The following is a 25,820-nucleotide window of genomic DNA, read 5'->3' on the forward strand; positions in this document are numbered from 1 at the left end:
GACTCTAAACTGGCTGTGGATATGAGATGAAATGTTTAGAGTGTACAGGGTCAGTGTGGCTTGTAAGTCTAAGTAAGATCAAAAAAGCGGCACACACAGGGTTGTTCCTGCATGTTGAAGTTTTGGCAAAAAAAATGATTTGGCCTTCCACCAAAGGAAAAGTAAGACAGAAAGGTTTATTTTACAAAAGCTTTTTGTTTTGTTTTTTGTTTCTCACATGAGCAAAAATATCATGGAAATGCATAAACTTGGACCAGTTGGACTTGTGCCTCCAAGAAGCCAGGAAAAATGTGTCATCTGTTAAATGATAAACTTACAATATGACAAAGGCTTGATGATGACAAAGAACTTAAACTAAAGAAGCAACTTTTAAAAAAAAAACAAATAAATAAAAATAAAAATCTATATCTGTTTCTGTCACAGCAGTTATTAAACAACTATTAAACAAACTAAACAAACGTTTTCCGTGAGATCTGGAGATCTTTTTTTAAAAGAGACCTGTGTACAAAACTACAAGTTTACAGTTATCTTGTTTTTTCTATGTAAAGAGACATTTATGTATTCACAGGATTTTACAGTAAGCACTAAATGCCCCTGCACAGGCAGCTTTACTGAAACAGTTCCTCTCTACGCCCACTAGATGGCAAAAGAAAATACAGTTAACGTTTGTGTCGGTTGTCTTTTTTTCTTTCTTTCTGTAAACATACATAAACAGGCTGGGGGGGGGGGAACATTTACATAAAAAAAATATATTTTGTTATATTAATATGTCACAGCCTTGCATGTTGTGCAGTACGTTCAGTTTTATTGTTAGTATTTATCAGAAAAGAAAAGAAACAAGTTTAAAAGTCTGTCTTTCCTTAACTGAAAGTTGTTGTTTTTTTGTTTTGTTTTTGTGTGTTAAACTAAAACTTTGGTAAAAATTAAAACCAATTTTGAAAAAAAACTTTAAGTTGACTGAAATAAATGTCAAAACTAACAAGAAACAATACTTTGAACTTACAAAAGTAACTAAAATGAGATAATGATTTGATTTTGTAGTTGCCAGTTTGGTTTAAACTACACAACCTAAGAAGGCTTTGACGTATTTTATTATTACTGAGACATTTTATTGATACTGAGTTAGGGTTTTCTAAATTACTGGCTCATCAGTAATAAAACGCTTTTTTATGCTATCTCTGTATGTTCAGGCTGCTGTTGTAGCTCCGTGTGTGTGCGTGATTCAGAGGGTGTGCCGCTGGTTTCAGCACTCCGTTGGAACTTGCATCAGACAGACCGGGAATGACCCGGATGTTAATGGTGGAGCCGGTGTGGCATTGGTGGAACGGGAGTCATACTTGTACACACGTCCTCTTGCTGTCCTTTGCAGTTATTGATTCCAGAAAAACGTTTCTCTTTTTCAGTATTTAATACCGGATGGTTACTGCTTTTTACGTGTAATCGTACTTGTACTGACTTTGATTTGCGAACAAAAGAATATCTGTCGCTAGCTTGCAAGCTAAAACAATTTTTAGTAAAAGGTCGTGTGTCTGTGCTTACACTGGCTCATTAAAACGTTTTTTGTGTCGGTATTCACCTTATCACTCTTTCACAACTATCGAACCAACCCACCTGCATGTATTTATTCTTGGTGTAATTTAGCTTAGCACTTAGCATTTTGCAGCTAATGTGACCTAATTGTTATTTTTGGGTATAATGTAGTTAGCAAGTATTCACCCCTTTGGTGTAGATTAATAAAGCACAAAGACACGCCTGCAGGAGATGAACATCTATCCTGTTCATATATAATCAGCCTGTATTTTTTATTAATTGTTCCTTCTTTTAAAATCCAGATTCACATTAAACATTTCAGTTTGCTCACTCACACAGCCCTGAAGTCAGAAATGCATATATATGTGAAGCATTGCTGCAACTAGCTGACTGAAATAGTTTCATGCTGATTATTTGGGAGACACTGGTTATATTTAATGATTTCGGGAATCATTTCACCTGAACCTAAATGAAGATGAACTAATGAGATCATGCTAATATTAAATGATAAAAAACACTTTTATTAATTTTATTAATGCTGAATGCTTTATTGGACATACTCAAAATAATACATTTGCAATCAGGAAAACACATTTTATTAGTGAAAGACATAATGTTTATTTGTATTTTCTAATACAATATTTTAACTGGGTTACATGTCGAAGAGGCATTTCAATAAGATCAATTGAGGCTGCAGTAAAACCAAAGTAGCAAAGGCCAGAAGTTATTTTACCCTGCAGACTGTTAAATGCATGCAGTCTTCTTCTTAACACTTGGAGTGTGAAAGAAATGCAGATGAGAGCCAGGAAACCTAAAGGGAATACTCTGAAAGCGTGAACATGAGTGTGTGGAGGGTAGCAGCCAAAAGGAATTTGGGCCCAGCAATGTGTTGCAAATGTGCTTTATTTGCATTAACTGTCCCCATTCCTGGAGCTCATTCAGGGTGTATTTGCATACACTGTCTGTGCTGACATTGCAGTTCAGATTGAGTTACCTTAAACTCTGTCTGTATGCACATGAATGCCAATGACGTGGGATTTTCTGAATGTTAGCAGTGATTTTTTTTTACCCTGCACCCACTCGGACACACCAGTTATGTTTCTTCAAAACTGGCTCACAAAGAAAACTCTGATGTACCAGGACTGAGTGGATGCTGCTGCCGCCCACTTTTAAATCATCATCAGCATCTTTTCTGTGTGAGATCTTCGCTACACTCTATACCCAAGAGTATGTGGGCATGTTTGTTCTGGAGGCTACAACGCACAGTACGACATTAGATTAATACAAGGGTGCCAATTGTGTTGAAGTGTTATTTTTTCAATAGCATTTATTGCTCTTCCTGGTGAGGTGATGCTCGATCTATGGAATGTTTTTTAAGGTTTCAGCCACTTATTTCTTAAGATCTATTCTGCAAATAGTTGGTTTTTGAATGCTGACACCATGCCAGATGTGTTTCTTTCTTATAATAAATGGATAAGTCAGCAAATATAATCTAAATATTGAATTACTGCCCAAAGATACTCCTGAAACTACCACCTAAAGACTATAATACATCACAAAGCTGAAACATGTCGCTGCCATCTTGCCGAACAAACATATACAGTCATCTCTCTTCTCTCACATCGTGACGTCCCAGATGAACAGAGACAGACTGTGAGCGATACCAGAAACTGACTTCACTGTGAAACTCTTGTTAGTGAGAATAGCTATTTTCACAACTCAGTTCAAGTATATTTATTTATGTATCCAGCATCTTCTACAACAATTCAGAGGAAAAAATCTAACTCTATAAAGCTTTGGCTAATGGTGACATATTAAAAAAAAATATGTTAAATGTCATAAATTAAGTTAAATAAAAACTTAATTTATGACATTTAACATCAGCTATGACACATTTATGAAGTAGAATCTGTATAAAATAAATAAATGCAAAGTTTAGATTTTTTTTATTGTGAAGTATCAGTTACTCACCATATACAAGCTACTGGTTTAAGAAAACAATCAGTCTAATTGGACCTAAGCATGTAGATAAAAAGGACAGAGGCTACTTTGAGTTTTAATACTTTATTTAAATGTACTATCTACCATTTACAAAACCTTCATTTAAAAAAAAAACAGATAATGTGCTGACAAAATGACCTTTTTATTTATTTATTTTTACAATAATGTTACCCAAGTCTGCACTCATAAAAATGTCATTCATTTCTCTCCAAATAAATAAAGCTGATCCCATATTGTTGTTTTTCTAAACCCAGACTGGACTTTACCAGATATGTTAAAGCCTTTGACTGCTTTTTAATACATAGTTAGTGTTTTGAAAGGTTCCATCTTTGATGAAAAGCAGCCATAAATTCGGTAAGTCTAAAAATTCCATAGTTAGTTCAATATGGGAGCCAGTCTCATGGTGATCCTTTTATCCACCACAGCTTTAACATAAGTAGCCTTTGTCTCTTCTTTGACTGCAACTAAAACATCCCGATAATGGTAAACACTTACACCAGATACACAAGAGCTTTGAAACTGAATACTTCCTTTGTAAATATTACCAGTTATTGGAAGGTAAATGTGGAAGAAACAAACATAATTCACATTAAAATGAATTTTAAAAATGTGATTTCAAGTAAAATAAGACAGGGATGTTTTTCAAATGACATTGTGTTTACTGTGGGAGGTAAATTATTCAAATAAAAATGCTTTTTATAAAACATTGATTGAGACATATCCTAATATTAAATCAAACTGATTTCTTTGAATAATAATTTAAAAAAATCCCAGTGTCACATCAACAGTTAACTGTCTGAAGTTATGGACATCAATCTTTGTAGATGTAATATTTGAGTCTCCACATAATTTCGGAACATCAAAGCCTTTTCAAACCTATGTTGAGGATTTTGTTACTTAAGGCATCTGAATTTGGATACAACACAAGACAAGAAGACAAAAGCATGCATATCTAATTGCAGTCAGGGATTTTCCACTCAAATTCAGATGTTTGGGGGTGGCGGGGGGATGGCTACAGACGTCAGCACAATTGGTCACACATTTAGTTAAGGCACTGAGTCTGTGTTAACAAAAGCATCTGAGCATATATCTGTCAATTCTGGCTCTGTAACCCTCAGGTGACTGCCTAAAGTCATACACGGCCCCAGATGTAAATCTATTAGTGCCGTTTATTTATAAAAAATATTTAACACCACATTTGTTGACCTACTTCTCATACTTTTTTTGAAATGAGCCATTAATACTGTAGGTTGTATAGCATAGCATTATCAGGTTTTATTTTATTGTAACATCCCACTTCTAATCAATTTGTGATGTTTTGCACTGAACTGTGGCTAACAGGTGTAGAGTAGATACTTGAGGTTTGTATTTAATGCTCGAGATGACAATGAAAACACAGATACTTTGGATTAAAAATGACTGAAACTTATAATTAATCAGAACTTTTTATATTATCTGTTATAAATAAAAATAGTATTGATATGATCTACACAAGCAGAGCCATTTCCTGTGTAAAATATTATAGCTAGGTAGTCTTAAATAACCCACTTGGTCATATTGGGAGCTTAAAAAGCTTAATCAATAGAGGGTTTATAAATAAAATGTATTATAGTATAGAATAGCCCTTTATTGTCATTGTACATGTACAATGGCATTATGGAAAATTATATTTGAAATTAAATGCTTGACTACATGGTTATAAGTAGGTAAAATGTATATTTATTGCAATTCTGGTATGTTTCTATCTATCCTCCTCACTAACAAACATGTTTTCCCACGTCAGTAGTGAGAAGTTCAGATCTGCCGTTGTCATGACCACCGCTCATACCTGATGAGTCATCACTGACGTGCTGCCAGGGACTGACTGCCAGTCGGTCGGCCTGTTGAATCACATTCTCCCTTTCACTCACACACACACACACACACACACACACACACACACACACACACACACACACACACACACACACACAGACACACAAACACAGAGAAAGAGTCATACTTCCCCCTCTCTGCGGCCCTGTTCTAGCTGGTCCCTGAAATAAGAGCACAGCTGTTGTACTTCACTCTCTTCACTCGTCCTGTCATTAACAGACTAAATCTTTATGAGCTGGAGGAAGAGCACCCACGCACTGCTAGTAAGTTGTACTTCTAATTAATGTGGCACAAAATCCATGGTACCCAGAAAATGAGTCCAGTGAGACAGCTGATCCCCTGATTTTTTCTTTAGTGCCACAGTGATGCTAAAATTTATGGTTTTGAGTATACACTGTTTGACTTGGCTGCAAAACTGTAACTACTGCGAGTTTAATCTCACTTGGTAGCAAGTGTTAGGAACTTAGATTTGAACACTATAAACATCAGACGGGCTCATCAGCTACCATTACTCACATTATATATGTGCTCCTAACAGAATAAAATGTGGCACTTTTCAACAGAGCCCACTCTCATCCCTGGGGTGTCAGTGCTAAACTCAGTATAGTTGTGGTCAAGAGGTTCCCGTGTGATGTCATGCACACACTGCTTGAGAGCTGCCAGCATATTTGGATGATGCAAACACAACTTGCAAGGATAAAAAATACATAACCCAATACTAGTAACCAACTGATTGCTAGCACCGAAAACCTCCATGTGATCGCTTTGGCCACAATCAAATTGCTGTAGTTGCCTGTTTGTCTCTAGGATGCTGACTTGGGCCTCAGCGCTGCAACCAACACAAAAGGTGAACTTTTTACTTTGAAGACGAGCAGTCTCTGTTTTCGGTTTGTGTTTCACGGTTTCACTGCCACTCGGAGAGCAGCTAGCAAGTCTTTACAGACGAGTTGGTGCTTTGCGTGGAAACTACAGCTGACTGCCAATCACAGCAATCACAAGGAGGTTTTTGGCAACTGGTCGGGGAATACATGTTTTTCCTGGTGACCAGAGGGTCTCTGACTCCCTCCATGCCTGTGTGACTAGGGCTTTAGTAATCAATTTCCCTGCAACTGCCAGCAACCTTCAGCAATCACTCACATGGTGAGTGATTACATGACTGCAAAACCTCAATATTGCCTAAAGCTAACCAAGTTGTTCTTACTGCCTTGTAAAAATGAAACTGTTATCTGTAACTGGCTGGCACAGAATAGCGATATGTAACGGGGGCAAGCAGGAAACATACAATGCATTGTGATGAGAACAGGTGGATTCATGTTATCACAAAAATAGATCCCACTGATATTGGTGATCCCAGTTTTTCCCTTTAGCACCACAGTGAGACTAAAATTTCTGCTTTGGAAGGAATTGTTTCAATAAATAATTTGGATCATGTACTAATGCCCTAACCAGGATGCTTTGAGAATTAGTTTTCATACTCATCCATGGCTGTATAGCTGCAAAACTGTAAACACTTTGTGTTTGCTACAACATTTATCTTGAATATAGTGAATATCAAACCTATTAATCAGCTGCCGCTGCTCTCAAATCTCTCTAATTAATAAGCAAATAAAAGAACAATAATGGTGATTGTCTTTTTAATGTGCATCAAATAACTGAGCACTGCTTGAAACTAGTGTAATTTATTTAAACAGTTTTGCTGGTGTTCACAAAGCTCAGACATTTTTCTAGTTTTTACTGATATTGTCAGTTAGGAAGTAATTTTCCTCAGAGGCATTATAAGTCAAAGATATTATGGCTCTCAGAGAAACCTGAACTGAATCACTGACCTGTGACTCTCTACAGTTTTTTTTTTAAATGTCTGGCCACTTCATAAAATGGCAATTAATATTTATAAATTTAAAAAAAAAAGACATCAAAATAACTACTGAAAAGTAAAAAACTGAAATGAGCACCGAGGTGGGACTTGCTTTCAGAAGGACTTTGCTCAGCTTTATGTTTACAACTGAGGTCATTATTGGAGGAAATATAGAGTGATATAATATGATGCAGATGATCAGAAGCCCAGTGGATTTTTCACATGAGCACAGTATTACCCCAGAAAGATCTGTTATCTAAAATATGGGTGCAAAGGTCGTGAGATCTTGATGTGCCAAGTGGTGACCGGCGACCATGAAAGTGAATGCAGCTGGGTGGTGTGTTTGCCTGCCAAAGACGCAGCTAAAGCCACTTTCCTGGGAGAACAGGTCAGGTGCCTACGTGTCTAAATCACCATGAACAGTAAATTCACCCCTGGATCTTTGCCATGTTTCTTCACTCCACCTTTCAAAGACTGGAAAACTGACTTTCTAGATTTCAGGTCCTTCCTGACTCCTTAATGACTCATCAGTGACAACCTCATAAACCAGGGAGAAAGGTTAAGTAGTCCCTATTTTATCACACTTATCCTTTTTCTATGAAGACATTTTTACAGCTGCCAATCAGGCTCCAGGTCAGAGGCAACACCTCAACGCTACAAACTAACTGCCAGGCAAAAGACGCCTGTCCACATTTTTGTGCACTCACAAGTCAAAACCAGTCACCTCATTTGACGACCACAAGAGACAAATTTTAATTAATAGGTACAGTTACAGATTTGGGTCCTATGTTTGGAAAATCATTGTTTTATCTTGTGATGTAAACTAAATATCCAAATAAGCTGTGTTACTAAATGTGTCACATTTTAATTTACTTCTAAATAAAGGTTTGACATTTTTTTTAAGTATATTTCCCCAAAAGATAAACCAGTCCGAGAGATCAAGCAATTGATAATTTATCATCAAAGTCAAGAAAAGCTACATCATTTCTGGTCCATAATGGCTGATTGTCAGGAGGTTTAAGCGGTTATGGTTTTATCCTCAAAGTGGATCTCCAACCACCACTAGTCCACATGTAAGAATCAGTGTTAACTTACTTCCCAGAAGTCAAAGCATATTCCTGTTATTTTTGGCCATTCAAATCAACGAACATGCATAAATTGCAGACACAGCTGACAAGAAGTCACTGTTGTCATACTTTTGAAGGAGTACATTTAAAAATTAGCAGACATGTGGATGTCCTCACGGGTCCTGAAGATCCCATTTGTGTACCTTCTTTCGACATAAATAATAATGATCTATGTTAGTTTGGACCTCAAGTGATTTTACTTTTCCAAAGTTTAAAAGAAAGTTTAAAAGAAACCTATACTCTATTTAAGGAAACAGGTTGAAACCTGGAGCACTTTTGTGGCATTGTGTGGTAGAGGGGCTGCACATAATAGTTCTGTACTCTCAAAGAAAAACTGCAAGTATCTGTGTGTATATAATCTGAATTTGTTAATTTGTATTTTATTGCAATGCAAAAATGTTTATGACTGTACCTACACAGACGCATATTTTTTCTGTTAATACTGCTAGTGCAACCTGTCAGAGCTAGAGCATTTATTTGTTTTTGATACATTTATGGTTGACTGAATGTTTATTGTTTGTATTTCCAGGTACACTGCCACCTACTGTGACAGCACAAAAGAGAAGTGCAGCTTGACTAATTCACAGAAAAAATGTGAAAAACTCCTTAATGATGGTGAGATAGCCCAAATTTGATGAATTCACAGGGTGTTTTCTGGCTATAGTTAAGGCAATGACCCTGTGTTACCTTACTTAACTGAAATTCTTGGCCATTTAATAAACAAAAATGTATTTCATGCTCATGTAAACCCTTTTATGTGCAGGGAAAACACAGATTTATGATGAAAGGGGTTCACAGAATCACAACCACAGGTGGTGTGTTTGGTTACCAGTTACCTGCGAGCTTGCTGAGGCTCACATTTTTACGCTCTTGCTGGAGAATGGCAGTTATCCACCCTGTGAACACATTTAAATCTTTCATTGTGTTATTGGCGTGGCTCCTCATCTGTAGCTCGTCTGACGGGTTATATTTAGAGATGTAAAACACAGCAGAACTGGTTTATAGTCAAACATTAAGAGCAATTCACATGCATGCATAAGAAGTGCATTTACTGGTGTTTTGCGTATAAAAAAGACCTACACTTTAAAAGGTGCCTGTCAAGACGAGCTCTTTAACAACTGTAAATTTCCTGCTGCTCCACATCGCGCTCTTTCTGCTCTTATCTCCTCCGTGCTCTCTTCTTATCTCCCTACCCACCTCTCAGGCTTTTCACTCTGTCCCCCGCCCCCCTCGCCATCGCTGTGCTTGGTGCTGAGTGAAGGCAGCAGCTGCCAAGTCGAAGTGCCTGCTACCTGAACTGCAAAGAGAAAGCCGAGCCAGTATTTAGTGTGTATGTATGTGAGAGAGTATCAGGGGAAGCCAGCTGCCTCTTTGCTGGGCAACATGCCAGAGTGACGAGGAAGAGGCAGAATCTGACCTCCTGACCTCCAAGCAGCATCCTCGGACCGAGTTCTGAGCCTTATTCCACCTTTATTTTATTTGTTTTAATTATTCACAATGTACAGATTTACCAGGGAGGCGCACAGAGAAAATGTGGCCACATTAGCTGTAAATATTCTTAAGATTTAGATATATATTTTTGGATTTCCCACCATGCTTTGGTTTGCAGTTGTAAACAAGCCCCCACTTTTAATTCAATCAAACATGTTCACACGCAACTGCCAGGAATGTAGATGTGTGGCTGATGGGGTGTCTTGAAAACAGTGGGATTGCATCTTTTCCCCCACCCTGGGTGCTCTTTGAATGTAAATCTCATTGGATTTAAATAATCTTATCAGACTGATGAGACAACCCAGTGTTAACAGTAGTTGGAAGTGGGGGATATCCTCAGGGACTTTGGATTGAGGTTTGAAACTTCTAAAACATAAATTGTGATTAAAATAATCAAAATTCTGTTACCTGTGTGTGACGTTTCTGCTCGGATGTCCCTGAAAAACATAAAATCAGTGAATTATTATGAATATTTAAAACATTTTTTTTAACAAAGCACAGATGCAATCCCCTTTCCCCATGATTTTCTGAAGGGTTTGACTGCAGTGCTAATTATAAGCTTGAACTATTATGATAAATAAGAATCAGGGTTTTTCCTGGCATAAACAGACCTTTTGGGGGTATGGAAGCTTGACTGTTATGGACATGAGTCTTTTTTGCCTTAACAGAAGTTTATGCATCTTCCAGTTATTTCTTGGCCACCTAATATATAAACTTGTATACATATAAGCTTTAGTAAAGTACATTCTACTAGTTAATTTTTTCCTTGACTTGAGTCCTGCTAACGTTTTCTTGGTGGACCGCCAAAAGCTTTATAGGTGCTGCCAAAATACATCATTTATATCTAAGAAAAAAAAAACTAAAATATAATAAAAGTACTCTTTAATGTACAACAATACTACACACATTTCACTTAAATTGCATTAAAGTAGATTATTATGATTTTCCCTCAGCATGCTAGCATTTTGTGTTCTGATGTCTGGAAAATGTAAAAAAAAGTGTGCACCTTTTCATAATAAAAGTGGAGGAATTTGTGTGAAATCTAACTTTAAAGATGTGTTTTTCTGTATCTTTTAAGTCACCCTCGTTTCTCCCCTGGAGATTTTTTTTAATTTAATTAATTTTTTTTTTTTTTTTTTTTTTTTTAAATTTTGCTGCTGAATTTTATTCATATCACTGATGAGACATGATGCATGTTGCAGGGCTTCATTCGGCGGCGTGCTGACGTTTTTTGCAGGAATGTGTGTGATTTGCGGGGTTTTGGGCCGGGGAGGGTGACGGGAAATGAGGCCGCCTCCCATTGAGTATAAAACCTCCCAGTCCGGCCCCAGTCTTCCTCTTTCTGTTACCTGGCTTAGGGGCAGCAGCTTTGGCCGTGAAAACCCAGAAACACCGGTGAGTTTAGCTCCCATTCTTCACATTGAGAGGGACCCGGCCTCGGGCCTTTAAAGGTTTTAGTTAAACGTGATTTGTTCAGGCGTTAGCATCCTCTTTGTGCTTCTTTCTTTTACTCCCAAACTTTGCTTTTTCGGTTACGTAACTTGACACTAACCTGTGGATTTAATTTTCGAGGGAATTAACCCTAAAAAAAAAAATAGTAAAGGTCGTTCTCGCCTGATTGTATTTAACATAGTTTTTTGTGAGGTTTGTGCGTTAGTGGGTTTACTGGATGCTGTTTTTTAAACTTTTGACGAAAGATTTTTTACGAGGGAGGAGAAAATGTAGAGTGGGCAACGGGAACAAAGGAGGGCTGCAAGACCGGAGATCCGAAGATGCTTGAATGGCATTTCTTCTCTCTCCTCACTGAAACAACTGCCCGTATTTATCCGGCAACAGGTGCTTGAAGTCCGGACAAGATAGCTTCTGAATATTTGGCGATCTTTGTAACTTTATCCGACGTGGCCCAGTGGAGTAACACGTGTCTCGGCTGGCTTGTGGCCGAGTGAGGCCTAGCAGTAGCAGCCGCCTGGTAGCGGCTAAAGCCTAGCGACTGGGTAGCCATGGAGTTTTTAACTAAGTATAAATTAAAAAAAACCCAATATGTTTTAGTAGGCTTTCTTTTCTTTCTTTTTTTTCACCGCCTTTCATTAGGCCTATATGCCGGGATGGTTTCCCAATGTAGCCGGGCTCAAGATGCGATGGTTGAGTTGTACATGCACATCTGTTAACGAAGCTTGACGGCTACTTAATATTAAGCCTAACGCAATTTTTATTTAATCTTGGCCACAGAAACTAAAACAATGGGAAAGGAAAAGACCCACATCAACATCGTGGTCATTGGCCATGTCGACTCCGGCAAGTCCACCTCCACCGGTCACTTGATCTACAAGTGCGGAGGAATCGACAAGAGAACCATCGAGAAGTTTGAGAAGGAAGCCGCTGAGGTAAGCTTGTGTATTTAAATAAATTTTATCAATTTTATCTTGAAAACAGTTGCTGTTAAAAAGTCCAAGATGGCGGCGTCGGCATGCCTTCCTCTGAGCTCAACTGCCCGGCACGAGGGTGTAACAGCCGTGTGCGCGCATGCGGGGTGGGGCTTAACGCGCGCAGAGCGCTGGTGGTGACTGTGCACTTTGTGTGACAGTCTGAGTGAACAGAGTAAAAGCTTAAAATTTATACACAAAACAAAGCACACAACCTCTGTTTGAATATGACTTGCATACACTAATTTAGAAATAGTTTTAATGATTCTAGAAAATTGTGGGTTTTAAGTTTGTGCCTAATACAAATAATAAATAAATGTCCCTTTTTGAGGGGGGCTCCTGGTAATTTGAATACTGGATGCACTTAAGATTTCAATCTTAAGATCCATATTGAAATTTTCCATGTAGATAATTGGATTGTGACCATTTTGACTTAAATTTCATTAATTTCTTCCCCCTCAGATGGGAAAGGGCTCCTTCAAGTACGCCTGGGTGCTGGACAAACTGAAGGCTGAGCGTGAGCGTGGTATCACCATCGATATCGCTCTGTGGAAGTTCGAGACCAGCAAGTACTACGTGACCATCATTGATGCCCCTGGACACAGAGACTTCATCAAGAACATGATCACTGGTACCTCCCAGGTAACAATCATAAGCTCCAGCATGAGGATTTGACTCCTGCAAACTTCTCCTTGCAGCGGACTTGGATCTAATCTGCATCCTGGTGTTGATTTTCAGGCTGACTGCGCTGTGCTGATCGTTGCTGCTGGTGTTGGAGAGTTCGAGGCTGGTATCTCCAAGAACGGCCAGACCCGTGAGCACGCTCTGCTGGCCTTTACCCTGGGTGTGAAGCAGCTCATCGTTGGAGTCAACAAGATGGACTCCACCGAGCCCCCCTACAGCCAGGCTCGTTTCGAGGAAATCACCAAGGAAGTGAGCGCCTACATCAAGAAGATCGGCTACAACCCTGCCGCTGTTGCCTTCGTCCCCATCTCTGGATGGCACGGAGACAACATGCTGGAGACCAGTGACAAGGTGAGGACTGCTAGCCATTCCACACATCGCCATTTGCTAATTTGACTGAACATAGACTAAACCATCAATGACTTTTGTCTGTAGATGAGCTGGTTCAAGGGATGGAAGATTGAGCGCAAGGAGGGCAATGCCTCTGGAACCACCCTGCTGGAGGCTCTGGATGCCATCCTGCCACCTTCCCGCCCCACTGACAAGCCCCTCCGTCTGCCCCTGCAGGACGTCTACAAGATTGGCGGTGAGTACTGTCATAGTACTACAAGGCTAGTATTGCACTACTCCCATGTTTTTCAGTGCTCTAACAATGTTTTAATTTCTCAGGTATCGGAACTGTACCCGTCGGTCGTGTTGAGACTGGTATCCTGAAGCCCGGTACCGTCGTCACCTTCGCCCCTGTCAACCTGACCACTGAGGTGAAGTCCGTGGAGATGCACCACGAGTCTCTGCCCGAGGCCGTGCCCGGTGACAACGTTGGCTTCAACGTCAAGAACGTCTCCGTCAAGGAAATCCGCCGTGGATACGTTGCTGGCGACAGCAAGAACGACCCACCCAAGGGTGCTGAGAGCTTCAACGCTCAGGTTGGTGTGGAGACAATGGTGCTGAGTGTCTTCAGGGTTGAGTTGTATTATGAGTTGGCTAACTTTTAGCGTGTCCACAGGTCATCATCCTGAACCACCCCGGTCAGATCGCTGCAGGCTATGCCCCTGTGCTGGATTGCCACACTGCCCACATCGCTTGCAAGTTCAGCGAGCTGGTTGAGAAGATCGACCGTCGTTCTGGCAAGAAGCTTGAGGACAGCCCCAAGTTTGTCAAGTCCGGAGATGCCGCCATTGTCAAACTGATCCCACAGAAGCCCATGGTTGTGGAGTCCTTCTCCAACTACCCTCCCCTCGGTAAGTTTGTTTCCTAGAAGCCGTACTTGATACTTGACGTGACTAGGCATAATGTACAGCAGCTAACCCCACCTTTCCCCTGCTTCTATTCCAGGTCGTTTCGCCGTGCGTGACATGAGGCAGACAGTGGCTGTCGGTGTCATCAAGTCCGTTATCCCCAAGGAAGTGTCCGGAAAGACAACCAAGGCTGCAGAGAAGGCCCAGAAGGGCAAGAAATGAATGGCCGTTCAGGGCATCCATCAACAAGACGTGTGCCGGCAGCAGCGGGCAACATCTTCCCTTACATCTTCCTCCCACCCTGGATCGTCCTCGCTGAGGCACAGCTCTATACTCAAGGACTGGCTTATGCTGATTAAAACCCATCGCAAGAGTTTTCGCAGGAAAAAGAACTCTATGGCATTGTCACTTACCTGAATCACATGACAGTGCCTCTTCTCAGTTGAGTTTAAGTTGGAAATGGTTTAGAACTGTATCTCAATGTTGAAATGCCACATTTGATTGGAAAGAAGCTGCTGGTAACTAATAAAATAATGTCTCTGAAAAAATTGAAATTGGCTTGTCTGTATCCTTCACTGTTGCAGTTGGTATGACAGACGAGCCTCTGTCATGTGCTGCAGCTGTTTTTTATCCATGCTATTTGTGTCCAGTGATGCACTTGTCATCCAATCGCTTCCATAGGAGATATGCCACCCCAGCCAATAGCACCCCTTATTTTAGTCTGACACACAACAAGAGCAATGCACATCCCTCCCTCTCCTCTAGTTCGGTATATAAACACCGGAGAGATCACGCTCTGTCCTTTTTTGCCTCCGCTCGAAATCTCTGGACGTCTTGGTAGTTGCTGGACACAGGTTGGTGAATTTCATTTAAAATGCAGCTGTTGGAGCTAAGTTTTTAACGTTGATGCATTTACAGAAAAGCTGGGATGGTAGCGAGCTTAAAAATCCTTTAAATCAACTGATGGCTAGAGCCAGAAACCTTAGTAATCCATTCAGTGCAGCGTAGCATTTAGGATTCTCATTGAAAGGTTAAAAACGTGCTAGCTCACCTTATTTCCTTCTCCTGGCTCGTTTTGGCCTGTCTGGCTTATTTGTAAGGGTCCACATCAGGGTTTTTAAGCAGTAACTGGGGACAGATGTCAAAAACGAGTTGCCAGGTTGTTTCTGCCAGTCATGGTAGCCTTGTTCTTTCCACCTGCGTGAACGCGCGCATTGACTCCCAATGCTGTATGTTCGGGTGCGCGCTTGCATCCGTTGACAACATGGCGGTTCCGCGCTCCCGACGGGTGCAACATGGAGGCGAGGAGCCGGTATTCATCCTCCAGCACGCACATGGCGTGTGACTCATCAGCGTCCCACCTCGGTGTCCTTAATGTTTATAGAGGGTGTCCTTAATTTTTATTTTTTTTGGAAAAAGCACCCCACCCCCTCCCCAATAGTGTCTTATGTTCAAAACGTATATTGGCATACTGCAGCCATTTACAATTCATACGACTTTGCGTATTTTTTGTTGCGCAAGGACCGCCTAGCTAACGTTACTTTACAGCTAATGCCGCAGTTGCAGCAAAGTGGAAAGAAACTGTTTATTACTGCATTTTGACAAGTTAATTTTCAATTAAATTGGTTTCATAAAACTCATGGGGAATGACCAAGAACCAGGCCTTTGAGATAAATTGGAGCCTGAATTATTTCATTTTATTAAACACGAATCCCCGTTAATTTAATAATTCAGCTGAAAAACAGGGGGATCCTTAACGTTCGATGAAGGCAATGAGCCAAAATGGCGTTCACTGGGCTCACGCCATTTTGGGGACAACTAGTATATATGCCACATTATGTATTTGAAAAGTAGAAATGACTGCTCCTCATGTTGTTTAAAAACAGTAAATCGAAATGGGAAAGGAAAAGACCCACATTAACATCGTGGTCATTGGACATGTCGACTCCGGCAAGTCCACCACCACCGGTCACCTGATCTACAAGTGCGGAGGAATCGACAAGAGAACCATCGAGAAGTTTGAGAAGGAAGCCGCTGAGGTGGGTGACTGCGGCCTAATCTTAGACTTTTTACCGCATAAACACTGTATGGGATATAACAGTGAGACTAGTAAAATGCCATAACAGTAGACGATGGGGCGTGGTGGAATAACTGCTCACTGATATTATTTGGGTAAAACCGCCATCTACTGTTAAAAAATACACACTACCCTCAAGCGCAAAATATGCATAAAGATTTAAATGTTAGGTTAATTTATGTCGTGCAAAATAAGAGTTAAAATCTTGCTTGTATATATTTATATATTTAAGATTACGCAACATTTTAGGAGAAACTGAATTAATTAAACATTAAATTCATTTTTTAATATAGCGACAAATCACTGCTTTCCCCTTAAAGTGGTTTCTAATCCAAGGTAAAGACCATACAATATAATATTACATATACATATATATATATATATATATATATATATATATATATATATATATGTATATATATATATATATATATATATATATATATATATATATATATATATGTATATGTATATATGAAATGTTCCAATAACCAATGTTTTTGGATACATTCTGTATTCTACATAGGACTAGGATGAATACAGGATATTAGCACTGAAACCTAGGCTCAGTAAGGCACAGACATTGAAGGATGCCAAAGAATGCTTAGCAGACCTCGAACACAAGAATTTATCAAAGACAAACACTTCCAGACAAGGCAGAAAAATACAGCATTTTCATAAGAAAACCTCTTTTAATCAATTCACAAAACATACAAAAACTGCAAGAAACTATTCTGGTTGACTGTATAAGGTACAAAAAGATGTGATGTTTGAAATGAAATAGGTAAAAACACAGTAAAATGCATGTACCTTTGAAAACGCTGCAGCCAGATTAACAGAATCAACCTTTCGGGATGTACAGTACCTCTGCTAAACAAGCTAACTCAGATTGTCTGCCTAGCGTATTTGCATAAACACCCCTTAAAAAGCTCAATATTAGCCAGTTAAAATGTGATCTTACCTTTTCAGATTAAGGGATTAACTGGAGTTTAGAATTTGTATTTTTTCAAAGGTTCAAGGTCATGAACACTGTGGTGAAGGATGCTTGTATTTCTATAAGATTAACAATAAATTAAAATAGTAAAATAACATCCTCTAAATTCAGTTCTGTTAAAGCTGGACTTCAGTTTTCTCAGATCTATGAAGAAAACTGATTAAATAAAATCTCTTCTGTTAAACCTTTCTGACTGATTCTTCCCTCTACTTTGCTTTTTGTGGTGTAGATGGGAAAGGGCTCCTTCAAGTACGCCTGGGTGCTGGACAAACTGAAGGCTGAGCGTGAGCGTGGTATCACCATCGATATCGCTCTGTGGAAGTTCGAGACCAGCAAGTACTACGTGACCATCATTGATGCCCCTGGACACAGAGACTTCATCAAGAACATGATCACTGGTACCTCCCAGGTAACAATCATAAGCTCCAACATGAGGATTTGACTCCTGCAAACTTCTCCTTGCAGCGGACTTGGATCTAATCTGCATCCTGGTGTTGATTTTCAGGCTGACTGCGCTGTGCTGATTGTTGCTGCTGGTGTTGGAGAGTTCGAGGCTGGTATCTCCAAGAACGGCCAGACCCGTGAGCACGCCCTGCTGGCCTACACTCTGGGTGTGAAGCAGCTCATCGTTGGAGTCAACAAGATGGACTCCACCGAGCCCCCCTACAGCCAGAAGCGTTTTGAGGAAATCACCAAGGAAGTGAGCGCCTACATCAAGAAGATCGGCTACAACCCTGCCACGGTTGCCTTCGTCCCCATCTCCGGATGGCACGGAGACAACATGCTGGAGCCCAGTGACAAGGTAAGGGATTCAAACATACCCCAGTGTAGACGTCTGCTCGAAGAGTCTTTCTCTTCACTTCCTCTCATTTTCTCCACTTTAGATGGCCTGGTTCAAAGGCTGGAAGATCGAGCGCAAGGAAGGCGGAGCCACAGGCACCACCCTGCTGGAGGCCCTGGACTCCATCATGCCACCCACCCGCCCCACCGACAAACCTCTGCGTCTGCCCCTGCAGGACGTCTACAAGATTGGTGGTAAGTAAAGCAACACAGCACCCTGTAAAACCAGTAAGTCATCACCGTCTCAAGCATCTCAAGGAAAAAGTAAAACCTGTGTCTCTTCCCACTCGCGGCTGGCTCCAAAAGCGCGTCAGTGCCCACAGACTCCCATTTTTAAATGCCTACAGTAAAAAACTACCTCAAAAGGTAGTTTTTTTCAAAGTATTTTATTTGGATTTTGTTAAGGTTTAAAGTTAAGAGGAGTGATTGCTGAGATTGACACAGATTTATTGTTGACTTCCTGACCTCACTTCCACTAATCAGTGTCTGGACTGGACCTTCAGACCGTGTTTGTACTTTTTGTGCCTTCTGGAACATTTTTAATGCATAATTGAATAATGATATGACTTGCTGTGTGGTACAAACCATTAAAGTTTATGCTTTTAATTTATTTATTATTCTTTTATTATATACAGATTTGCATCTGTGCAGTGCACCTGCAGAATTTATGGATAAGGTTTGATGGTTTGAGTAGATAATTAGCCCACCTCTGGACCCTCAAAAGTAATATGGCTGCAAACAAAACACTAATAGTCTGACCCCGACAATCGCTGTGTACCTCTACTCTGAAATCACCAGCAACAAGCTTTTTAATTTCCCTCATTGCAGTTTCAGGGTTGTAGCATTAGCATCATTCTCCTCAGTAGTAGAGTATCTGAGCACCAGCACGAAAGAATGAAAATATTTAAACAATCTAACGGCCATCCTTGCTGTCGTTCGCTAATCCCAGCTGCAGGATTGCATCAGTGTAATGTAGAGCTGAGTGTCGTGAGAGTCAAAGATGGACAGAAGCAGTACAAATATTTCAGGGGTTTTCTTTTTTATGTCTTTTGTTTTATCACAACAGAAAGAACAAAGAAATACCTTTTAACAGGAACTGATTGCTAATTCTATGATTGAAAAAGTAACTAAATCACTGGCAAATTTTAAGAATGATTAATAAGAAAACTGTAAAACCTCCTTCATACACGTCTTAGGTAGTCTGACATAATATATCAAAGGTGTTAGGCTAAAGGTTGCAGAAGGAAAAGCAAAGAGGATATTTAATTATGGAAAATCTTGCCACCTCAGTTTAGTTGATAACATTGAAGCCACGTTAGATTCCAGAATCAAAACAAAGAGGGACCTTACTTATATTGTTTTAGTTCGTTTAAGCTTCATTTAGCTTAAACTTTTAAAATTAAAATTAATTTCTTTGTTTATATGTTTTTGGTCTTTATTTTATTTCTTTACTACTGCTATTATTTTAAATTCTGTGAAGTTTCTTCTACCTCTGGTTTAACAGGACTTACAAATGTAATTTTATTATTAGTATTAAAAACAGTACACAATAAAAACCCAGCTGCCTCTTCCTCTCTGTTTTAAGTGTTTAACCAGTGAAAAATCAGATCAGTCTTTATTTACAAAAGCAGAAAAGTGTGAATACTAAAAAAAAAGACAAGTCAGACACGGAGGAGCGCTGACTTCTCTCCCTCCTCTCAGGTATCGGAACCGTTCCCGTCGGCCGTGTTGAGACCGGTATCCTGAAGCCCGGCATGGTTGTCACCTTCGCTCCCCCCAACCTGACCACAGAGGTGAAGTCCGTGGAGATGCACCACGAGTCTCTGTCTGAAGCTCTGCCCGGTGACAACGTCGGCTTCAACGTCAAGAACGTCTCCGTCAAGGAAATCCGCCGTGGAAACGTGGCCGGTGACAGCAAGAACGACCCACCCCAGGCCGCTGAGAACTTCACCGCCCAGGTTAGCATAAAGAAAAGATTAAACAAAGCGTAATAAACATGCACACAGTTATTTTTGTTGATTATACATGAAGCAGGTACAAATAAAGTCACAGCAATGCTTCAGTATAATGCTTTACACCGCTTAAATCTGAACTCTTCTCAGGGCCACCCAACAATAAATACATTTAAAATGAAATAGTTTCTGCTTACTTACGTCACTGATTCATTTCAGTCTTCCGATGGTTTCCATGTTAAGAGTGATTCCCCATTTATTTATTTATCAGGAAAGACTCTTGAGATTATAATCTCTTTTTCAAGAGTGAACTGGCCAAGAAGGGACATCATTACTTTACCTCTGCCTCCTGACAGCCCCAACTCCAGTCTAAGTTCTTTGGAAGTAATTTCATTCTTTAATGTCGATATTTGTTGATAATTGTGAACTAATTCACAAAACTGAAAATAAAGCCTTTTTGTTAACAGGTTAATGATAAATGACTTCTCGTGGCTTACCTGCAGCATCTGCAGGCCCCACCAGTGTACCACAGCCCTGATTTTGGGAATCAGTGCGGTAACTGTTAAAATATTAGCTAAAAATACAGTCTAGTCACGCGGTTTGTAAATCGATCATGATTTATTAGTTATACATTTTAACCACTCTGATCATTAAAGGGGATCTTTATCAGTTAAGTGAAAAGAGCACTTTAATGCTTTCATTTGAGCTGTCAAAGGTTTGAGAAACATCTTTTGTTTTGCTGTTTTAAGGTTTGTCTTGGGCTTTATTTGTCCTGTTTCCCATACCTGCATATGGAAAAAAACAAACTGATGACTAAATAATGGCCCCAAAACAAATAAAAGCAAAAACAAAAGAGAAAGTACGTATCACTTATACAAGTGGACCCCTGCTGGACTCTGAAGGTACTGCAGGCAAGAAGTCCTTCACAAATAAATAAATACCTTTTGTTTGAAAAGGTTTAAACCAAGTAAATCATATAGTGTCTATTACCTATTTTGACACTTTTTAATTAAAATGTAATTTTAATTTAATTTTAATTACTCATTTATCTGATTTTTTAAATCTGAAAAATATGGTATGCCTCATCACTGTTTATGTCTACTACATTTATTCAGCTAAAAAATGACAGAATTACACGACTGTCTATCCTATTTTTCTGAGGCCATGTCTTCTTCTTCTCCCAATGGTAGAGAAAAAAATCAACAAGTGGAGTCCTTATTTAATGTAGTCTAAGTATTTCCACTTAGGCCTCTTAGTTGTGATTAAACCAAGCCTGAGTACATCCTGCACAGGAAGAGAATTTGGACCAGTTTGTTTAAAAGCACATCTTCATTGACAGACACCCCCCTAAGAAAAGCTGCACAGAAAACTGAAAATGTTAAAGTTGAAGGAAATGTTTTTGGAGCTTAATCCAGACAGGAATACAATCCTGGATCTCTAAATACAACACTTCCCTCATTTCTCCCTGCGTAGGTCATCATCCTGAACCACCCTGGCCAGATCGCCCAGGGTTACGCCCCCGTGCTGGACTGCCACACCGCTCACATCGCCTGCAAATTCAGCGAGCTCAAAGAGAAAATTGACCGTCGTTCTGGCAAGAAGCTTGAGGACAACCCCAAGGCTCTGAAGTCAGGAGACGCTGCCATTATCACCATGGTGCCTGGAAAACCCATGTGTGTCGAGAGCTTCTCCCAGTACCCTCCCCTTGGTGAGTAAAAACACTGTTTGTCTCGAGGATAATTATGTTTCAGGTTTCCTTTAAAGCTGCAGTAACAGTGCAGTCGTGGTTAAAATTACTGTGTGCTTGGAATGTTACATCAGGTCGGTTTGAGAGTCTTTCCGTGAATTATTTAGGGTTTTATGGTAATTTTATTATCGAGTGAAATTAATTGAAGCTTCATCATGACAAAGTTTGTGTTTTTGGTATGTTCATTGTGGCCAAAAAAATTATTGCAGCACCCCGGGCCTTTAAAGGGGTCACTTCCAGCTCCATATTTGAAAGTGTGGTCAGGTTTAACAATATATCTGTGACTTGAGATCATTTAACCTCGTGTGATCTGTCATGATTAATAGAATAGAATAGATCTTTATTGTCACTGTTACAAGAACAGTGAAACACAGTTTAGCATCTCTCCGTTAGCAGCATATAGAAATTTAACATTAAAATTCCTTCAGAATAAGAGAAAAAAAACAAAAAGAAAAAAAAGAGAAACAAAAAAAATGGACTTGAAGTTTAAGAGGTGCTTATACAGTGAATGTATGTAATAACATAAGTGTCTACACATATATGTACAAGGTATATACAAGTTATATATGCTATATGAAAGAGCAGGTGCAATATAGGGTGCAATGTGATGGTAGTGAACTTTGAGTAAGAGGTAGGACAAGAGGTGGGAATGCTGGCTGCATTACACTACAATAAATGCAGTTTATAAATACAGTGAAAATGTCCATAAATGTTAACAGCACAGTTAACCATTAACCTTCAGTCAGGGTGGAGGTAGGGCATGTTTGACACCCTGTGGGTAGAAATTTCTATTGAATGTCTCTGAAGGGGGTTAGTGAAGTGCCAATTGCCCGCACTGCTGGCCTCCCCACCCGCTGCAGTTTTCTCTTGTCCTCCACAGTAAACCAGAGTGTACAGCAGTAGGTCAGAAGGCTCTCGATGGTGGAGTGGTAGAAGTTGATTAACACTCAGTTTTTGGTCTAATTGGGCCTGATGCAACTTCCTGACAAAGTACATCCTTTGTTGTGCTTTTCCTACCTGGTGGAAAATGTTTGTGGAGCAGGTAATGTCAGCCGAGATATGGACTCCAAGGAACTTAAAGCTTTCTTCAGATTGCTTTGTTCTTCTGAAGTCGATTACTCCTTGGTCTTGGCTGTGTTCAGATGTAGGTTGTTGTTGTCACCTATTAAATGTTACAGCAAAAATTTCTGGCACAACTTCACCTACTTCCAAGGTGCGTGAAGAGGATGAAAAAGTCACAAAGAGGAATGATCTAACCAGCCCTGTTGCAAGACACTTCAATGATAAACATCCAAATTCACCTCTATTCTTTCTAGGCATTGAAGCCATTAAACTAAACCAAAGAGGTGGTAATATTAATTTTATCCCGAAAAAAAGAGAAGCATTTTGGATATTCCGTTTTAAGAGTCTGCACCCTAGAGGCATGAATGAGGATTTTTCTATCAATGAGTTTTTGTGAACTGTACCCATTTTTTATTTATTTTTTACCAATTACTTTGCTCTGTCAATCATTCTCACATGGGTAATGTTTATCTATTTATCTATTTATATTTATTTTTTCAATAAAAGAAGGAGTAGCATTCTAGATGTCTCGTTTTAAGCCTGAATTTGAGAGACATAAATGAGGACCTTTCCACAAATGTTTGTCCATGTGATGATGTCCTCTTTTATTTTTAATCTAACTGCTGCACTGACTTCTTTTTGAATTAAATGTTTTTCTTTTTAATCATTTTTTTGTGTATTTGTAATATTCTCTTTATGTATTTCATGCATGTATTTTAAGACAGGTGGGGATTATGTCTCCTCACCCCCGTCTTCATCATTAATGACCTAGTCCAGTATTTACTTGGGCGTGACTTAACCAATTAAACAATACTAACCTGGTATATGGCAGCTGGTTCATCTGTGAAGATGTGATTGGTTAATTTGAATTTTTCCTGTTTCCTGTTTTTAATTTAAGCACATTTTTACTATGTGTTTCTATGACCCTGATGAAGGCTACAAGCCGAAACGCGTCGGTCAGGCAACAAAATTGTTCCTCTTCCCTTCAACTGTTGCTGGAGTTCCTGTATTGTGACCTATTAAATGTTGCACAATATTCTTTAATGTAGTCTAAGGAGCTTGGAAAGAAAAGCGTCTGGACTTCTTTAAGTTGCTTGAAGACGTTTCACCTCGACCCCCTAATGATCCTCTACCTAATCATCGAGCCAGGTGTGAAAACGGGTGTAGGTCGCCGTCAGCCAAGGTTTCGGGTGAGCTCATTGTGAAACCTAGCCCCACCCTATCATGTGATTTCCTGAGGTCAAATGGCCCAAGATGTGAGAGGGCGTTAAGGCATCTGGGAAGGGATCTCAAAACTGGATTTAGATGGCAGACAGTTTTTTGTCGTAAGCCACCGCCTCTTTTCAAAGATGGTCGTTCACAGTGGAGATAAATGGTTTCTTTCGCTCCTCTTTCAAACCATCTGTCTTCTCTGTCCAAAATGTGAACATTGGCGTCCTCGAAAGAGTGACCTTTGTCCTTTCGATGCAGATGGACAGCCGAGTTTTGTCCCGTGGAGGTGGTTCATATGTGCCATACGAACCTTCACAGACCTATTCTTTAATGTAGTTATAACCTGTTATAACTGTTGTTATAACCCATTATGAGACTTAGCCAAGCCGTCTTTTGAATTGTGAAGTTCAAACTTAAAAACTTTTTAAGGTTTTGTTTCAAGCCTCTCATTGACTCCTCTCTCCTGTTACTCTCTCCTCGACCACCTCTTCCTCTCAGGTCGCTTTGCCGTGCGTGACATGAGGCAGACCGTTGCCGTTGGCGTCATCAAGTCCGTCGAGAAGAAGGCTGCCACCGGTGGAAAGGTCACCAAGTCCGCACAGAAAGCCGACAAAAAGAAATGAATCCTCGTGCAGGACGTCCACCGACAAGTCGCGTCTCAGCAGCAGCGGGCCGCCCCATCCTCCCTTCCCCCCTTCCATCCAGCGCCGTCTTCTCTGAGGCAGAGCTCTCTACTCAAGGACTGGCTTATGCTGATTAAAACCCATCGGAAGAGTTTCCGTAGGAAAGGAAGGTTCGTGCCTTCAAGGGAAAGCTACCATCATGATTACATTTAAACCAAAACAATAAAAATCTCAAACATTGCCAAATGAAAACGCCTCTTTTGTGTTTATTGACTGCAGACAGTGGCAGCACTGGTAAATGGAGTGGTTCTTTTATGCACTTTTCTGCTCTACCTGAGCACTCAAACACATCATACATGCCTCATTCACCCATTCATACCAGCATTTTGCTCTATGCTTCAGTGCTTTCTATCTACCATTTAGTATCTTGCCAAAAGGATATTTGGCATACAGTGCCGAGCAGAGTGCAGCGGGTCAAACAGGTGGTGGGCGGGGTGCAAGGGGGCACCTGTGATGGCCCTGGTTTTCCAGAAACAGGAGGATCTGGCGATGGCATCCTGGGGTGACATAGGCCTCTCAATGATTTCTTGGGTGGTTTTAATTACTCTCAGAGGTAGCAAAAATACAGACGTTTTGTACTTAAGTAGCAGTACAAATACTACTCATAAAAAATACTCCAGTAAAACTTATAGTACTGATTCAACTCCTTTACTCAAGTAAAAGTAAAGAAGTACAGGCTCTGAAATGTGCTCAAAGTAAGAAATAAAAAGTAGCTCTTTGTAGGACGTTTCTATTTTTGTGCAAACTAACTGAACCTTGTGTTATAATTACTATCGTGCGAGATCAATCAATTGGAGACCAGAACAACAAACGACGGAGGCACCAGACAAGTGCAATCAAACGATGAGTTTATTAACAGAAACATCAGCATATGTCTTCCTCTGACAAAAATACAATGGATGCGGGTTTTATAGCAGTGAGGATCACGCCTCCACGTACGTCGTTCGTCACCAATCACTAAGTAGACAGAATTGGCGCAGGTCTCAAAGAAAAGCAGAAGACACTTGGGCCCTCGCTCAGGCCTGCTAC

At 40.0% G+C, this 25,820-nt stretch overlaps 2 protein-coding genes and 1 long non-coding RNA gene across 7 annotated transcripts; 2 read left to right on the forward strand and 1 right to left on the reverse strand.

The window, feature by feature from the left end:
• Positions 1 to 5,464: 5,464 nt before the first annotated feature.
• Positions 5,465 to 16,104, reverse strand: LOC116326657. Of its 4 annotated transcripts, none has more exons than XR_005609851.1 (5): positions 15,276 to 16,104; positions 10,288 to 10,316; positions 9,586 to 9,685; positions 9,225 to 9,284; positions 5,465 to 5,567 (listed from the first exon to the last, which is right to left on the reverse strand). It is a non-coding gene; the product is annotated as an uncharacterized LOC116326657 (long non-coding RNA). The 4 variants fall into 4 exon arrangements; XR_005609849.1 differs by having other exon boundaries at positions 9,469 to 9,685; XR_005609850.1 differs by lacking the exon at positions 5,465 to 5,567 and having other exon boundaries at positions 9,128 to 9,284.
• LOC116326655 (elongation factor 1-alpha) lies at positions 11,145 to 14,764 on the forward strand. The gene is made up of 8 exons (XM_031748019.2): positions 11,145 to 11,274; positions 12,109 to 12,263; positions 12,765 to 12,944; positions 13,041 to 13,337; positions 13,422 to 13,572; positions 13,656 to 13,912; positions 13,993 to 14,227; positions 14,322 to 14,764. The coding sequence occupies exons 2-8, from the start codon at positions 12,120 to 12,122 to the stop codon at positions 14,444 to 14,446; spliced, it is 1,389 nt and encodes a 462-aa protein (XP_031603879.1). The 5' UTR covers positions 11,145 to 11,274; positions 12,109 to 12,119; the 3' UTR covers positions 14,447 to 14,764.
• On the forward strand, positions 11,213 to 24,983 carry LOC116326656 (elongation factor 1-alpha). 2 transcript variants are annotated; one of them, XM_031748020.2, is made up of 9 exons: positions 11,213 to 11,274; positions 12,109 to 12,119; positions 16,120 to 16,263; positions 17,525 to 17,704; positions 17,801 to 18,097; positions 18,180 to 18,330; positions 19,837 to 20,093; positions 21,561 to 21,795; positions 24,607 to 24,983. In XM_031748020.2, exons 3-9 carry the CDS (start codon positions 16,120 to 16,122, stop codon positions 24,729 to 24,731), a joined length of 1,389 nt encoding a protein of 462 aa, XP_031603880.1. In that variant the 5' UTR covers positions 11,213 to 11,274; positions 12,109 to 12,119; the 3' UTR covers positions 24,732 to 24,983. The 2 variants fall into 2 exon arrangements, with proteins under 2 accessions (XP_031603880.1, XP_031603881.1); XM_031748021.2 differs by lacking the exons at positions 11,213 to 11,274; positions 12,109 to 12,119 and adding an exon at positions 14,952 to 15,078 and having other exon boundaries at positions 16,111 to 16,263.
• The last annotated feature ends 837 nt before the right edge of the window (positions 24,984 to 25,820 follow it).

This window comes from Oreochromis aureus, linkage group 22, assembly GCF_013358895.1.
Source record: "Oreochromis aureus strain Israel breed Guangdong linkage group 22, ZZ_aureus, whole genome shotgun sequence".
Classification (NCBI taxonomy): domain Eukaryota; kingdom Metazoa; phylum Chordata; class Actinopteri; order Cichliformes; family Cichlidae; genus Oreochromis; species Oreochromis aureus.

Excerpts from the sequence above, each read along its gene's own strand:
- LOC116326656 (XM_031748020.2), top strand. The coding sequence starts at position 16,120 with ATGGGAAAGGAAAAGACCCACATTAACATCGTGGTCATTGGACATGTC. Across the intron at positions 16,264-17,524 it reads TTGAGAAGGAAGCCGCTGAG|ATGGGAAAGGGCTCCTTCAA; the intron begins GTGGGTGACTGC and ends TTTGTGGTGTAG. Across the intron at positions 20,094-21,560 it reads CTGAGAACTTCACCGCCCAG|GTCATCATCCTGAACCACCC; the intron begins GTTAGCATAAAG and ends CTCCCTGCGTAG.
- LOC116326655 (XM_031748019.2), top strand. The coding sequence starts at position 12,120 with ATGGGAAAGGAAAAGACCCACATCAACATCGTGGTCATTGGCCATGTC. Across the intron at positions 13,573-13,655 it reads GGACGTCTACAAGATTGGCG|GTATCGGAACTGTACCCGTC; the intron begins GTGAGTACTGTC and ends TTAATTTCTCAG. Across the intron at positions 14,228-14,321 it reads CTCCAACTACCCTCCCCTCG|GTCGTTTCGCCGTGCGTGAC; the intron begins GTAAGTTTGTTT and ends CTTCTATTCCAG.